We start from the raw sequence: 15,971 nt of genomic DNA on the forward strand, positions 1-15,971 counted from the left end.
CTTGAAGCATAAGTAATGACACAGAAAGGCTGAATGAACATATGAGATGCATGTACACCCATGGTGGAATTCGATCCATGCCTTGTATTTAAATGTCATGAGAGCATGCTTCATTTTGATTACTTCAAAGCAAGCTACATGATAAACAGACTAAACATTAGCATTGCCTTTCAGTCAATTTGTTTTTAAAAAGCACCCATTATAATCATGATATTTCTTTTGTATTGTCCTTTATTTAATCTAAGCGGTGAAAAAGCATTGCATTGGATCTCACGGACTTGATCCTTAAATCAGTTACTTTGTTCATTGATTTCAGTGCCCATCAAACAGGACTCTCCAGTGATACATGAGCATGTTAGGGTAACTAATTACATGCTAGTTCAATTTAAATTACTTCCACTTAATCACTGTGACTATTAATTCTTGGCCAAGAAAGAAATATGAAGTGGTACTCCAAATGTTATGTACAGACCAAAGGAATAAATCAGAAAATGCAACCAAGTGAGATTTAATATGCTTGAGAAACAAAAGTTGAAAGGAGACAAACATGATTTACACCTTTTGTGGTACAGAGAAATTGTGATATTAGTGCGTATAAGGGAAAAATTATTATCAAATGTGCAGCACTTTTTATATTGGATCAAACATCATTGGAATTGTTCACAAGTTGTGTAATGCATCTAAATTAAATATCATTTTCTACATAGGTTGAGGCCATTAGGATATTTAGAAAACACATCAACAGACCTTGAAGGCAGAAGAGGAAAGTCATAGAAGCATCTTTGGAAGGTTAAAGTTTAGAGTTAAGTCTAGTCCAATGTGTTACAATAAACAGAAAGCAGTGAAGTCTATTACACATCCTTCACATCCTAATTTCAAGAACATTTACCTGAACAGATATTTACAAGGATTTATTTTAAAATAATTGTATAAAAGTATCATTTTGCTATATCTATGCCACAAAGGTTTTAATTGATGGGGAACTTACCATTTTCAGAGTAAAATAGTAAAATCATAAAAAGGGGGTATTAGAGCAGTGACCAGATCCAGTAAAACACCTCCAGAGTAAGTGCAATGTATGGATACAGCTTTGCTTTACCATTACTGACCACTGCATTTTTCTAAATGGAGGCTACATCCATTATTACATATCTGAGTTCTAACCTCCTATGGCTCATAGGAAAATTATGTAGGCTTTTGCAAAATAAAAAAATAAAAAATGTATATTTTACCACTGATCAAACTGGGAGAAACGGTAGAGGAGACAACCCCACCTACTCCTGTTAAGAGTACTTATGCTTTTCTCTTATAGAAAAGTGCTCAAACACACTACTTTCTCTGCTATAAAGGTAAGCAATGTGTTTCTGGGTAACCTAAAGAACTCTGTGCTTACTTAAACATAAGATCCCATTCTTCTGCATTTTCTGGCCAACAGCTTTAAAACTACCAGAATGATTTGACTTAAGCTATATCTACATGACATAATCTAGTTTTAAGCTATAATGACTTTCCTGAAGGAATAATGAAAGCTGAAGGTATGTGAGGGCATTGCGAATTCTCAGTTAGCAATCACTGCCATCCCCACATACAGCTACAGTTTCCAAGGTACCTCATGGAAGCCATGCCTATTAAATAGTTGACATTTGTAGTGTACATGGAGTCTTAGATGTAACATACAGCAGTAGGTATAAAATGGAAATCATTTGGGAAAAGGCTAACAAATAACTAGTAATACTTCTGTTAATTCTTGCAGTTCAAGGAATGGATGTTGGGAAGTTCAGGCAACCACCAAAACATGTTCAAAAGATGTGTGAAGGGGGTCAAGGGCCAGTAAGGGCTAGTCCCACCCCCACTGTCCATGTGCCCGGTGTCCACATCCCACCACCATTTGCAGATTCAGTGTATGTGAAAAGGAGTTCTATGCGCATGTACATAGAGCTTCTGTCTACAAGGGCGGGGGGGATTCCTAACTGATCAAGATCCTCTTCACATGGAGAAGCTTTACATGTATATGTTGGTACATGCTTAGGGCCCCTTCTCACATACACCAAATTTGAAGATGGGGGAGCATGGCCACCAGGTGGAGGGATAGCCTGCCTAGTCTTGCAATCCTGAAGGCTATGTAAGTCTGAATCCACTTCATGTTAAAATGGTTAGAGAACTAAGGGTTGAATCCAATGTTAGTCCTACTTAGAGTAGACCCACTAACATGAAAGGGACATAGGTTAGTCATGACCATTTATTTCAATGGAAATAGGTCTAACATTATATTCAACACTGTTACTCTAATTGTCACCATATGTATTGAGTAACTGCCTTTGTATTAATCCCCGTCAACAAACTCATGCAAAAAGAATAGGCCAGCTTTCATTTTCTTTAGTGAGCCACCAAATACTATGATGCCACAACACTGCTCTTGAATAAGCTAATCTAAACCACCTTGAAGATACCTTTATCAATCACTGGATAAATTACAATAATTGGATAAGGATATTTTGACTCCAGTGGTTTAGGCTATACTGGGGTTGGGGCTATGTATTCTATATCTATTTTTGTATGTTATAACCATTGTTATTCTGTTTCTGTGCATTTTCCCATTGTGATTAGTCACAGTTACCAACAATAACAACATACATATATTTTACATCACTTTAAATGTGCAAATAGATGTAAGTTTTATGGCAAATAAACTTACACTTCCTAGTGTCTGGTGTTGCATTGTTGGGTATATTTTAATTGGTTTTAGATTATTCTGTTTTTCGATATTTTTTTCATAACTGAATGATAATTGACTATAAAAGAGAACACTGTGAACAAGAGAAAAATATGAACAGCAGCAGCAAAAAAAATAAAATTTTGAAAAATCCTTTATTCCCAGGGTCTTAGATGATGGATGTAAATTAAGTGTCTGATTTATATAAAAGCTAGAAGTTTTCTGCACAAAAATATGCCACTGAAAAGAATTCTTCTCAAGACATAGCTATTGTTTTTATGAAGAACCCAATTGCTTCGAGTAACGGTAAATTTTTAATGAAGGGGAATAAATGATTTGGGGAAATGTTTCTTTCTATGCTGGCAACAGCACTGCTTATTTTCCTGTCTGCTAAAATAGCAGCTCATTTTACACACTTTGTATGGCTGCTGCTGTTTCAAAAATAAATAAATAACGCTCTCTTTCCTGATTACAGAGAAGATAGTTGCATATTTGCCCGATTTATTTTCTAGCTTTCAAATCCACCACACCTCCATTAGTTTTACAAACATATCATACAAAATTAAGTAATATGTTCCTATGTCTGAAGGGGAGGTGGTGTCTGCACCCACATAAAGTATGGGTTCTTGGTGTGAAGCAGAGAAAAACACCCGATAGTGTAGAATTCTGCCTTGTTTGGTTTCAAAAAGGCATCTTAGGGCGCAATCCTATACATGTGTAGACAGAGAAAAAGCCTACAACTCCCAGCATTCCCCAGCCAGCAAAGCTGGGAGTTGTAGGCTTTTTCTGTGTCTAAACATGCATAGGATTGTGCCCTTAGGCTGCAATCTTATATCTACCTACTTGGAGGTAAGACCTATTGAACTCAATGGGGCTTACTTCTGAGTAGACATGTAGAGGATTACACTGTTAGCCTTCTTAAATTGTATTTCCCCACAAGAAACAATGGGTTTGATCCAAACTTAGTCATGCTTAGAGCATACCCACTGAAATCAATCACCTTAAGTTGAGTAACTTAATTCTCAAGTATGGCTAAGATTGGAAAGAAACATATATTCAGCTGGATCCAATCTCTTTACATTCTGAATATTGTTTTACATAACAATTGACTCACACTTTTCCCCACCCTTGATGTTAACGTCTTACCTTTTCCCTTTGATGTTAAGGGTGATGTCTTCAGTGAAGGCCTGTAGCTATTGGAAGGCATTACAGGGGCACCGCACAGGGGCACTGCCAATGCTTATACACTTCTAAGTAATGTAAGCAGATATATATATATATATATATATATATATATATATATATATATATATAACCTTCTTAGTTTCAATGTATTTTAGGTGAGCAGAAATTTATCTGTATTCATATTTAAATTTCCCGACTTGAAATGATTATAGAAATAATATCTTCATTTCTTAAAAAAGCTCTAAAAAAGACTTTTGACTGAGACTGCATTTTTAGCAGAGTACATAAACACTTAAAAGTCCTCCAGTTCACCCATCTGTGTGAAAATGTCTACGCTACAGGCCTGATTCCATGCCATATGGCACACACTACAGGAAATGCTACGTTGGACCAACAGAATGAATACTGATAACCTAGACAGAAGTTAAGGATTCTTCAGCCTTTCAACTCAAAAGTGGTGTTGTACAGAATCACCAAGGAATGTGGCTTATACAGTCTCAGTTGGAGATACTATTCCACTTCCCCAGCATAGGTTCCATAACTCAAGCTGTAAGTCTGACTTCCACACAAATTCCCAGCATAACCAATTCCTATTAGCAGAGCATACCTTATATTATAAATCTTGCAAGTAGGTTAGTGTTTCTCCTTCAGTGTAAAAATATACAATGCTACTGCATATATTTATTTTTTGCAGTTAGAAGTCCAATCAGTACTTTGTTTTCCCAAAGTTCTGTTCTTTTTGACCTTTCATACATCTCCAACCCAAACTACTGTGTTGCCCCTTTTGATACCTGAAACCTCACAGCGTAATGTGTTTTGTCGCCCATTAATTATAAATAGTGAATCCTTTGCTGGTGTTATAAGGTATTGCCCAAATAATCCACTGTCTTGGATAATTCTGTTGTAGCTGCCCCAGGGCCAGTCTTTTGATTTGATAGGTTCTTTTAAATTCTTCAGGACGTCCATTTTCCCTGTTGACAACTCCACAAAAAGCACATCTGTTTGCAAATGTGAAGAAGCATATATATAATACTGATTGCCTTCGGTGAAAGAGGACTGAAATGTCAGATCAGATATGTGCATAGTGGTTTGTAAGTCATAAATCAACTTGATTTCTCCTTGGATTGTTATTGCCTGGACTCTGATCCTCCCGCTGTGTTCATCTGTGCTGACCAAATAGTGTCCATCAGGGGAGATGTAGGGAGTGCCTGATACATCACTATTGGGGCCAATAATGGAATCTGTAACACTGTCAATTATAAGCTGTGGAGTTATTGGTACTGATGTATTTGTTTTGCACTGGATGAAGAAGTAGCCGCCCAGGTGGGTATAGGCCATGGCTTGTGGCAAGCAGCTGTAGTTTTTGAAGCTGATAGTCTTGATGTGAGCCACGGTTTCCAGATCTATTTTGTGAACTGCAGATTCTGACTTGTTAAAGATGAAACCAAATCTAAAAAGTTTTCAAAAGCAGAACAATATATGACCAAAGAGGTGCCTCAAGAAATTTGGCAACATATGATTCCTGAGACAATAATATTCATTTATTTATTACATTTCTGTACCACCCAGTAGCCAGAAATCTCTGGGCACTTAATAAAACATTAGAACCCTAAAATATGGCAAAATAGAACATAATACAATATCACAGTGGCTAAGTGTTTGAAGCACTCCAAAGATGTTATCTCAGTAAGGTTTACAGCAACTGGTGAGGTAGGCCTATATTATTATTGTCATATTATATATGGATTGGGGAAAGGGGTGAGGCAAGGAGAAATTGCCTTGTCTAAGGCCACACAACTATTTCACAGCTGAGTTGGTGATTATCCCAGCTCATTCTCAGCTCATAATGTGACTCATCTTAATCACCATGCTACAGAAATATCTGATGGACACACAAAGATACTTAAGAAAGGAGACATATTAAAACTGAATCCCAGGTTACCAAGGCCTGTGCTCTGGAAACAAGAAATCGAGTCAGCTGCGCTGGTGGACAGTGCCTCAAGGTGTATTATGGCAATAGCAAAGGACCACTAGTAAAGGCTAGAATTTAGGATTGGTTATTGTGTCTTAGGGCGCAATCCTATGGCTGCTAGTCAGTGGCTAGATAGTAGGACTGGTCAGTTTCCGGGAACCGAATTAGGAGCCCGCACTTTGAGGTCGGTTCCCAGAGAACTGCCTCCCCACGCCCTCCCTGTTGCCTCATCGGTGGCACGGATTGTCCCTGCGCTCGTAAGAGCAGTGCAGAGCAGGGCAAAAGGGGGCGTTCCCAGGGGCAGGGAGGGGCGGTGAGTGTGGAAGTGCTAGTATGACACTTCCTATGTGTCATCCGGCCTCCCCACACCGCGCTCTGATGTCCTGTGGCTAGATGGCCGAAATCAGCCATGCACCGGAGGAGGTGGTCGACTCCAAGTTCCGAGGCGGATAGGTGGTCGCCTCTGAGTTTGGAGGCGGCCACCAACTGCATAGGATTGCTCCCTCCATTAACAGTACCTGGATCTTTTCAATATTAGACCAACATCAACCTATGTCCCAAAGACTATGCAGCACTGAAAGCTAGTTCTTCAAGCCATGTAAGGGTAATAATTCAATCTTCTCATTAATAGCCATTATTCTTCTCCAAGTCAAAAGGGAACAGAGAATTAAGGAAATGTGGTCTAGCCTAAGTCATACTTAGATGCATTGAAATCAGTGGAACATTGATTAGTCACGACTATGACTAACTCTGGATCTGACCCCAAATACAACTGACATATAAAAGAAGGGTTAAGCTCTGGACACACCTGATATAAATACAATAGGTTTTTCTTTGTATAGATGATATATTTCCCTTGCACTTGTTGCATGTATTGTGCTAACCTTTTCTATCATCCCTTTAAGGAAAATACTTAATAAAGAGATAAATCGGTGGAGAAGAAGCATTTGCCCTGTTGCAACATGTCCCCTGATGGGAGTCCATCTCAAAGGAAAATGACAGAAAACAGTCACTGTCACCACAGTTCTGTACACCTGAATCGTCTATCTGCCTCAAAGACTATAATGTCATGTTTCATGAGGCCATGCACTGGAGAAGTTGTTACATTCCTTCCCAAGTCTAGGTTTCTAGATTTCCATAATAACTGCAGTCCCAGTATTCTGTTGTGTGAAAAACATATTTCAGGCCTGCTGTCTCCAAATAATAGGGGTGTGTGTGTGTGTTTTCTGTTTAGTCAGAAGCATCACTGAGCGTCCAGCCATGGCAATTTACTCCTGAAGAGCAAGCCAACACAGTATATGATCACATGTGAACACTCCTGGGAGTCAGCTTCTCATTCAGCTGTTTTGCTTGTATTACACACTTGCCTCGGGAGAAAAAGAAATACCAGCAGAGAAATTGGAAACGGTATGTGACTGAAGAGTAACATGACACCAACCGTTCTTTTGAATTAAGTAACAGGAAGAATGTTTTAAACAAAAACCTTCCTTTCAAAAGCATTATTTAAAAATATTCTTATAAGAAACTTTAGGATGCAATCCTATAAACACTTACCTGGAAGTAAGTCCTATGAACTCATGCATGAGTTGCAGTGAGCCATGGGGTTGCGTGCACTCCCCTCTCCTTTCCTCCTACACAGTCAGGTGGAGGCGCTCCAAAGCTTTCACTTCAGTTTCACTTAACTAGTTTGCTGTGTTCGTTGTCCAGAACCAGAATTGTGGTTTACATGAACTATGGTTAGTTTCAACAAGTCAGCTTTGGGAACCATGACTTCAAGTTGGCTTCTTTGAAATGAACCATAGTTAACCACATTGTTGCATCAGTCATCATGACAAATTGCAGTTAAAGGTACGAGGGTTCCACCCTTAGAGGTTGCCTAAAAATAATTTTAAATAAACAAGGATGCAATCCTATGCATGTTTAGATAGAGAAAAGTCTTACAACTCCCAGCATTCCCCAGCCAGCATAACTGGCTGGGGCATGCTGGGAATTGTAGGATGTTTTTCTGCCTAACATGCATAGGATTGTGCCCTAAATAAATAAATTTTGGAAAGCAAAAGCTTCCGAACTCCTCTTCCTGGCTGTGCAGAAGGAGGGTGGTGGGGAGAAACTTCACGGCAGCTTATTCCGGCTCATGCACATTGCACTTCCCATGGTTTTCCATGAAGTGCAAACACAGCCAATTTGTATGTGAGACTGTTGTTAACTGAAATCTTAAATTTAAAAAGTGTTTACTGTTTGTTTTATAGGAAATAATTATCTTTCTTCCAGAGCACCATCAGAATAACAGCAGGATAACTACATGTTATGACCTGCTTTAGTTGTATTTAAAGAAAAATGTATACATATTTGAAATAAATCAATACATAAATAATTATTTTCCTGCACTGGAACAGATACAAAAACTGTGCTAGGCTCACATGACCACCCTTGGCAAACCTGGGAGTTCTGGGGTCTGGATATTGCATGGCCAACAGGCTGCATAAAAAACTGTTGATACTGCTTTGTGACTGGGCAGAACATTTGCAATGGCTCTCAGCTAGGAACAGAGAAGTGTTGCCACTGAAATTTTGCATGGCATGATTTTTAAACATTTCCATGCTGCTCTTCAATTCAAAATTTCCAGGGCAGTTTTCCATAAATAATAAAAACACAGAAAGGCAGTGCTAAAAACAGTCACATTTTAACAGAGGTTAAAAGCTGTAGAAAATCAAAGGGTGTTTTTGCCTAGCAGCTTAAAAGACATTAGCATAGGTGCTAATGAAGGAATTCAAAGATTCTTCCTCAAAGGGAAACCTCTGAGGAATTTCAACAGAAGATAAAAGACCTTTGAGAAGCCTAACAAAATTTCTCTGAGGTTCTGTTCACTCCTTTGAGCAAGGTGCCACAGGTTTGGCCAGGAGCTATTATGACTTCTCCCACTGGTCATAATAGTGTTGGGGACTTTGTGGTATCCATACCCTAGGTGAGGGTGAGGACTCTCTTTCAGCATGAGGGCCAAATTCAATTTTGGAGAAGTTCTTGGGGGCTGCATTCTAGTGGTGACCCCCCCCCCCCAGTAACTAAGCCTTAGGAGTGATATTATAACCTTTTAGAATGGAGGACAATGAACAAAAGCCAGGAAAATACCACTTGTTAGATGGGATAAAGGGGTGGGGCGACCTGGAGAATCCCAGGGGACCAGACCGGGACTCCAGGAGGGCCAGAATTGACCCATGGTTCCCCACCCCATCCAAGGTATTACTGGAGTTTTCTGCGGCCTGGGATATCAGGGGGCCATCAGCACACCAGGATTTGTGGGTTTGTGCACTTGTAGTTATGTTTCTAGAATGAGTTTGTGTAGTATATTAGCTTTCTTCCTGAGAAATGAATTATAGAATCATAGAATAGTAGGGTTGGAAGGGGCCTACCAGACCATCAAGGCCAACCCCCTACTCAATGCAGGAATCCAGGTCACAGCATCCCTAAGAGATGGCTGTCCAGCCTCATCTTGAACGCCTCCAGTGTGGGAGAGCCCACCACCTCCCCAGGTAATTGGTTCCATTGTTGTATTGCTCTAACAGTCAGGAAGTTTTTCCTGATATTCAGCTGGAATATGGCTTCCTGTAACTTGAGCACTCTGAAAGTGTGTCAGCATCCAGAACCAGAAACAACATCATATCTTATTAGACTGCTACCACACTGAGGGTAAAACTCAAAATGGTTGGTTTGGTTTTCTAAAGAATGAAGCATGATAGCTGGAGAATCTCTGCAGTGTTTCTAATTAAATAATAACACATACTTCACAGCTTCTCCCTGGTTGAAACCCTATGACAAACATGAGAGTGGACAAACAGCCAGAAGCTCATTTATTGTCATGTAGGCCATTATTGCTTCATTGCTTCCTTGTATGCCTCCTGCCTGATTTCATGTGCTGTTTCTCATCTCATAGCTAACTTATGAAGCCCTTTGGAGCAAATCTTTATGGTTTATATTTCCTAGCATGGTGGAGCTTCTAGCAATTGCTGCACAATTCAAAGCAAGTCATACTCATGATTAATAATGATTTCATTCAACTGAAGGTATACACTACTGGAGCTAAGAGGGTTCTTACCTGATGTGATTGATAATAAGGTTTGTATGTGGAATAAAATAATCATCCACTCCATTCAGAAGGGTGCGAATGATATGCTGGTTTTCTCCTGTACTTGCCTCTGGTATCACCTACAACAAATAATCAAAATGCTGAGCAGTGACAGAGCAACAAACGAGGCACTGAAATGGAAACACCAGATTACCTAAATGAACATTACATCAACATGACTTTTGCCATGTATCTAGCAGCATTCCATAAGTCGAAATGATGGTTGTCCTGGTTCCTGAAAACAAAGGATACTAATGAATGGCATCTGTGTGTGCGTGTGACATTTACAAGATAAGAGAATAACTCCCCATCTGCTTTCAGGCTGTTCATATCAAAAGACAATGCAATCGTGGAGGCGTTGAAATAGTGTCCCAACTCTAACCCTGAAATAATTTTTCCACACTGCCTACAGTAAACATTGTTTTCATGTTCACATTTATTAATCTCACTCAACTGCACCATGCTAATTCACTGACTTGATTGACTGACAGCAAAGTCACCACAGTTAATTTTCTCTTTGAATGAATATCTACTACACTGGGAACGGGGCGGGGGGGGGGAAGATACATGGGAAAGGACAGTGTGCATCTTTTCCTGTTCAAAAAGGCGATTCCTGAGGAGAATGCAAGCCTTTGTTACAATGGAAAACTCATTTTGTTATTTCTCCTGTAGATCCAGCAAAATATGGAGAAGAAACTTTAAAAAAAAGTTAAAATTCTGACAATCCTTATTTGAGGAGGGTTTTTTGTGTGCTTTTTAAATGGCTAAGGTCAGTTCATTAGGAATGTTTCCTAGTGCAATGGGTTAACAGGATGCCTTAGAATTTACATTTAAGTAATTCACTATGGAAACTGCTAGAGCCTTAAAAGATTTGCTTCAAATATTTTGGTCAGGCCATTTAGAGGTATCCAATTAAACCAACAGAGAAACCTGCCATTTCTTGATGAGAGTGTTTTAACATAATCAGAAAAAGTAGAGTGTATTTTGTTTCCCCATGTTACTAATGCAGTATAAGCAAAACAAGTGCCGTGTAGTTTATCTTCTTTGCTAATGTGTGTGTGAGCTAACCCTTTAGGGCTAGGAATGCCAGATGGAGGGCTTTGGCAGTGGGACTTACTCTTTGTGCTAACCCTGATAGCTTACTGATGAATGAGTTCTGAGTTTTCTCATTGTTGCTCTTCATCACCAACACTGTGGATAGTCCAGGTGTGGTACTGCAGCTACTGCCTCTGCAGGCAGCAACACAAGAGGCCAAGAGAGTTCCACCTGATCCTACAAAGCTTGTGAGTCTGGCTTGGCTTCTCAGTCTGAGAAACATGTCACTCAAGTCAGTGCCAGCTCCAGGTTCCAGAGGGCCCTTGGGCAAGATACCCTCAGTGGGAGTCTACCTTCTCACCAGCATTGTTGCCTGCTCCTGTTCCTCCTCTTCCTCATTATTGTTACCACCTGCTTGCTTGCCAGGCAGAGAGCCAGTGAGCAGGTAGGCAGTGGAATCTGCTTCTCCTTTACACTACCACGGCTGTCTGGGTCAGAGTGAGGGCCGGTGAACAAGCATGTTGCAATGGCGTAGAGGAGGAGCAGGTCTGGTGGCTCATCCGTGGGCTGTTTGCTGGGATGTGGGCCCTCAGCAGGTCCCCAACCATTCCGAATCTTGATGCTGGCCCTGACTAAGAACAGATGAGCTGCTTTCCCCATTCACACACTGGCCACTCCTTTCCCCCCCTGTTTTTTATGTAGAGGAAATAAAATAAAGGAGGAGATAAAACAAAATGAATGGGCAGCTGCTGCTAATGTTAATCTACAATCTTGGTGTATGTGCACTGGACAAGATAACAAAGATGACAATCTGAGTCACTGTAGATGCCTAACTGCTCTCCAGCTGTGCAGATAGCATGTCCTTGTTAAGAATAACAACAAACCAAGGGCTATCTTTCTTTTAATTACAGAAACTCTGCACAGCTAGGCAGAAGAAATAGAACTGGAGAGGGTGAAGAGAACCTGCTATGCTGTACTGTACCTTGCATATGAAGCTGTGTTAGTCATTAGGGCTGTGGGTTGAGGTTGCTTAAGAAACACTGCTAGAAAGAGAGAAAGAGAGAAAGAAAGAAAGAAAGAAAGAAAGAAAGAGACTGCTTTGTGCCTTCTCCTACATGACCATAGTTTTATTGATGGAAAATACTAATAAGGAATTTCATGTTTGTTTGTTTTTAGTCTAATAATCTGTAGACATCATTTTGCATGTGCGTTTTCTTTTTTGGGAAGGCAGCTGAAGTCCTATAGTATTATTGAGACCCAATTAATTTGTAAAATGCCATACATCATGAGCAACATCCAGTGTCACATGAGTAGACTTCTCCTTGCACAATGGACTTCCATGTCCCCCCCCCTCCGCCCCATTCTGCTCTGGAGAATTCCCAACCCTTCAGAGCACATTTGGATGGGGCAGGTTGCAAGTCAGAGGGAGAATCCATTCCACCAATGGTGTCCCTTCTGCTGGCAGATCAACACTGTTGGATTTCACACCATGTGAAGCATATTGGTAACTACTGTAAGTAGCTGATGGTTTACAGAACAAAACTTTGCCCAAGCATGATGTACATTAGGTACAAGACTGTTTTGAAGGCAAATTAGAGTTCCTATTCTCACATTCTGACAAAATGATCATTGTAGAATCTATAGCTATAAAATCCCTTCTGAACAGAAGGAAACATCAGTGAAGATCATAGACAATGCTAGAACATAGACAACCATATCAACATCTTGTATTATCATACCTCCATCATCTATCGTTCCTATTTTTCCTCCACATGTTTTCTCTGTTTGTGGCCTACTTCACTCTAAAGTTCTTTGGAATTCTAATTCAAGATGTAATTTAACCATCCAAGCTCTACTGAAGCACAAACTACAGTACTGAAAAGTAATCTAGTCCAACCATGTATATGAAGGCAAGATCATCTGTTCCTAAAACCCTTGTCAAATTAGCTCATGTTATTCAAATTATAATGTCCATGGAACAGAACTGGCATACCAGAGTTCCCTATGTGGCAAGGACTGAACTTAGTAGAAGAGCATGGGTTCAAGCTCATAAACCCATGAGGCACAGCAGCTCTTCTAGATCCCAATTTTAGAATCACGAATTCTTTACACTGTAGGCCCTTAATAGTCGGGTTGCAATCCACAACAGAACCTATGGTGGATCAAACCAACAGAACTATGACTGTAGTTTTTGGAGAGAAAAGGTGAAAGAGAAGAAATGAGGAGGACTGAGGAAGAAAAATGGGAAGAGAAAATGAAAAAGAACGGTAAGGAGAGAACTATATTTTCTGAGAGCAAGGGGGGATGCAGGGGGAAGAGGGAATTGGCAGAAATCACCCCCTCCTCTTCCTTTTGATCCAGAGGTGATAGCTGAATCAAAAGCTACTCTTCAAGTGCAACAACACCAAAATGGTCTTTAGCTCTCACATAGACCCACGAATCATCCTCTACTACAGTTTAGGCATTTCTTGCTGGCATCTCTGTTCTCAGCTTATAAAAAGTCTGCACTGTGGCTTGAGTTGTTTTGGACTGTGTCCAAAACAGAAGAAACAGAGATAAAACAGAAAGACAAGGCAGAGCTGACATGCCAACGAAGCAATAAGGTGTGTAGCTGTAAATCATATGGTTAATTATCTGCAGAGAACAATGTCTGTAAAGAAATTAAAGTACAGATTAGCTGTTCGGGGCATATGAGGCTTACCTGCAGCGTTGGATGGGACTTCTTCATATTCCCCCAGCTAAGTACCCAAATTTGGTCATGTGACTTATCATAGTGTAATTTTACTGGTAGAGGGTCAATATCCAGGGACTTCAAAGAAACAAAAACAATGGCATTAGTTCTTCTTTCTGAAAAGGGGTGTAAGCTGTGCACTTGATTCATGTTAACAAATTATCAAGAAAACGTTTTGCGAACATTCCTCATTCCATGTCGAAGTTGGACAACATAACACTGCATGCCATTAGTTATATCCAGGATTAGATGACACTGTATACTGAGGTCTGCTTCATATTATTGGCAGTGATATAGCTGCTACCATCCATGGCTACTTCCACACCATTCCAATGACATATGCAACTTCCATCCAGGTGGCTAGCACAGATCCTGTGGCAGCATACCACGCTAGTGGCACCTGCACCAGTAGGGCATCTCGGTCCTGTGGCTTTCTTCCATATACAATTTTAGAAATGTGTCCTGTACTGAATAGGACTCAGCATCTTACTGGAGGCAACAGAACCACTTCAGTTCCACATGCTTCCAATTCATTTGGCAATGGGGTGGATAAGGAAGAGGAGTTGTGGAGCCCCAGTTTCATCAGTAATTGTGGCAGCCATAAGCGAGCCTCAGGCTGCAATGCTATAAACGCTTACCTGGGAGAAGGTCCCACTGAAGTCAGTGGGCTTGATTCTGAGTAGGCACACACAGAATTGCACTGTAAATATCAGGTTTGGCCACTTGAACAACATCCAGCATAATCCTATGCATGTTTACCTGGACATCAGTCCTACTGAGTTCAGTGCAAAGAAGTACAACCTTAAAGCAGAATCCCCTGCATGTTTACTCTGAAATAAGTTCCCACAGTGTAAAATGGGACTTATTCTCAGGTAAGTGTGCATAGGATTGCAGCCCCAGAGCCCTATATGCACCCCCCCCCCCCGGTCATCAATGTATATGGTCTCTCTATATATGGTCATATTACAACTTATGTTGTTAACAGAGGACTTCAACTGATAAAAACATTCTTATTGTCAAAAATTCTTACTGACCAACTATTAGCAACATGTAAGTAATAACAATGCCATTTCTAGTAGCCATTTCAGCTTCTTCCAATATGAAACATTGCCACATTCATAACAGCAGCAAACCTTCTGCTTTTTTTTTTTTTTTAGGGACATGTCAATTGAAAGATCACAAGGCATGGCCAAGTCAATAGCTAGAATCTCCTTTAGGAAAGGGACAGATTCTTGGCATTATCAGAGCCTTTTTCTATCCTAAAGTGATCAGTTGCCCCTGGAAAGTTACCTGAATGACTTTCTGAGTCTGGATATCAAAGATCATTATTCTGTTCCGCTTCGGCTGTGTTACGTATATATATTTATCTCTGACATTGACAGCAGAAGCCCAGAGGCAGGACTGAACAGCTTCACCTTCAACTCTAGGACAGATTTCTGCCTGAAATAAAAAGAATGAAAGCAGATTTAATCCATTTACGTTCAGTGCTGTGATTCAGACCATCCGCCATATACATCCACGAAGGAAAAGAATAGACCACATTAAGTAAAAATGATGCATTTGCTTTTGTAGCCAAGAATACAGAAGAACTGTTTGGCCTGTCTTCCATCCTGCTCCCCATCATGTTAAATGGAGCCCAGAAGTGTTGCTTTGGGGTGGGCTTATTCTGGGGTCCTTGTGCATTTAAGCATCTCAGTTCAGCGGAAGTGAAGAGCTGTGAATCTGTTTAGAGCCGGTCTTTCTCAGACAGACTTTCTGAGAATTAGGGAGCTTGATGGTGCTTCCTTCACCACTTTGTGTGTTGAAGATGAAGTGAAATACAAATTTCCAAATTGTCATACAGCTGGATTTTTCTGTGTATATCTTAAAATAGGAAGCAGCGCTCATGCTGTATCTGTGATTATGCCTGCGTGTGTGACTGTGCTTTGCCCCATCCAGGCAACTAACTCTATAACGTGTCTGTTTTAAAAGAGTGACAGATGTGGGGCAAACCGGCAAAGATATAACCCTTCTGATCGGGCGGGCACCAACACCGTGCTCACTTATTTTATTATTTATTATTACATTTATATCCTGCCTTGTTTTCTCTTGCAAGGAACCCAGGGTAGATTATATGGCCTACTCCTCTCCTCTCACAACAGCCCTGTGAGGTAAGTTAGACTGAGAGTCAGTGACTGGCCCAAAGTGACTCAGTGAGCTTCATGGTTGAATG

The 15,971-nt window shown here is 40.4% G+C and overlaps 1 protein-coding gene across 1 annotated transcript in view; it reads right to left on the reverse strand.

The window, feature by feature from the left end:
- Positions 1 to 4,645: 4,645 nt before the first annotated feature.
- FSTL4 (follistatin like 4) overlaps positions 4,646 to 15,971 on the reverse strand; it is a 662,050-nt gene continuing 650,724 nt past the window's right edge. The window contains exons 12-15 of the mRNA XM_084838897.1: positions 15,050 to 15,199; positions 13,730 to 13,837; positions 9,964 to 10,073; positions 4,646 to 5,348 (exon numbers count right to left, since the gene is read on the reverse strand). Coding sequence (XP_084695023.1) covers positions 4,646 to 5,348; positions 9,964 to 10,073; positions 13,730 to 13,837; positions 15,050 to 15,199 — 1,071 coding nt within the window. The remainder of the gene's footprint in view (positions 5,349 to 9,963; positions 10,074 to 13,729; positions 13,838 to 15,049; positions 15,200 to 15,971) is intronic.

The sequence above is a fragment of the Heloderma suspectum genome, chromosome 2 (genome assembly GCF_057233095.1).
Source record: "Heloderma suspectum isolate Gila_16-S chromosome 2, 16-S_ref, whole genome shotgun sequence".
In the NCBI taxonomy this organism is placed as follows: Eukaryota; Metazoa; Chordata; class Lepidosauria; order Squamata; family Helodermatidae; genus Heloderma; species Heloderma suspectum.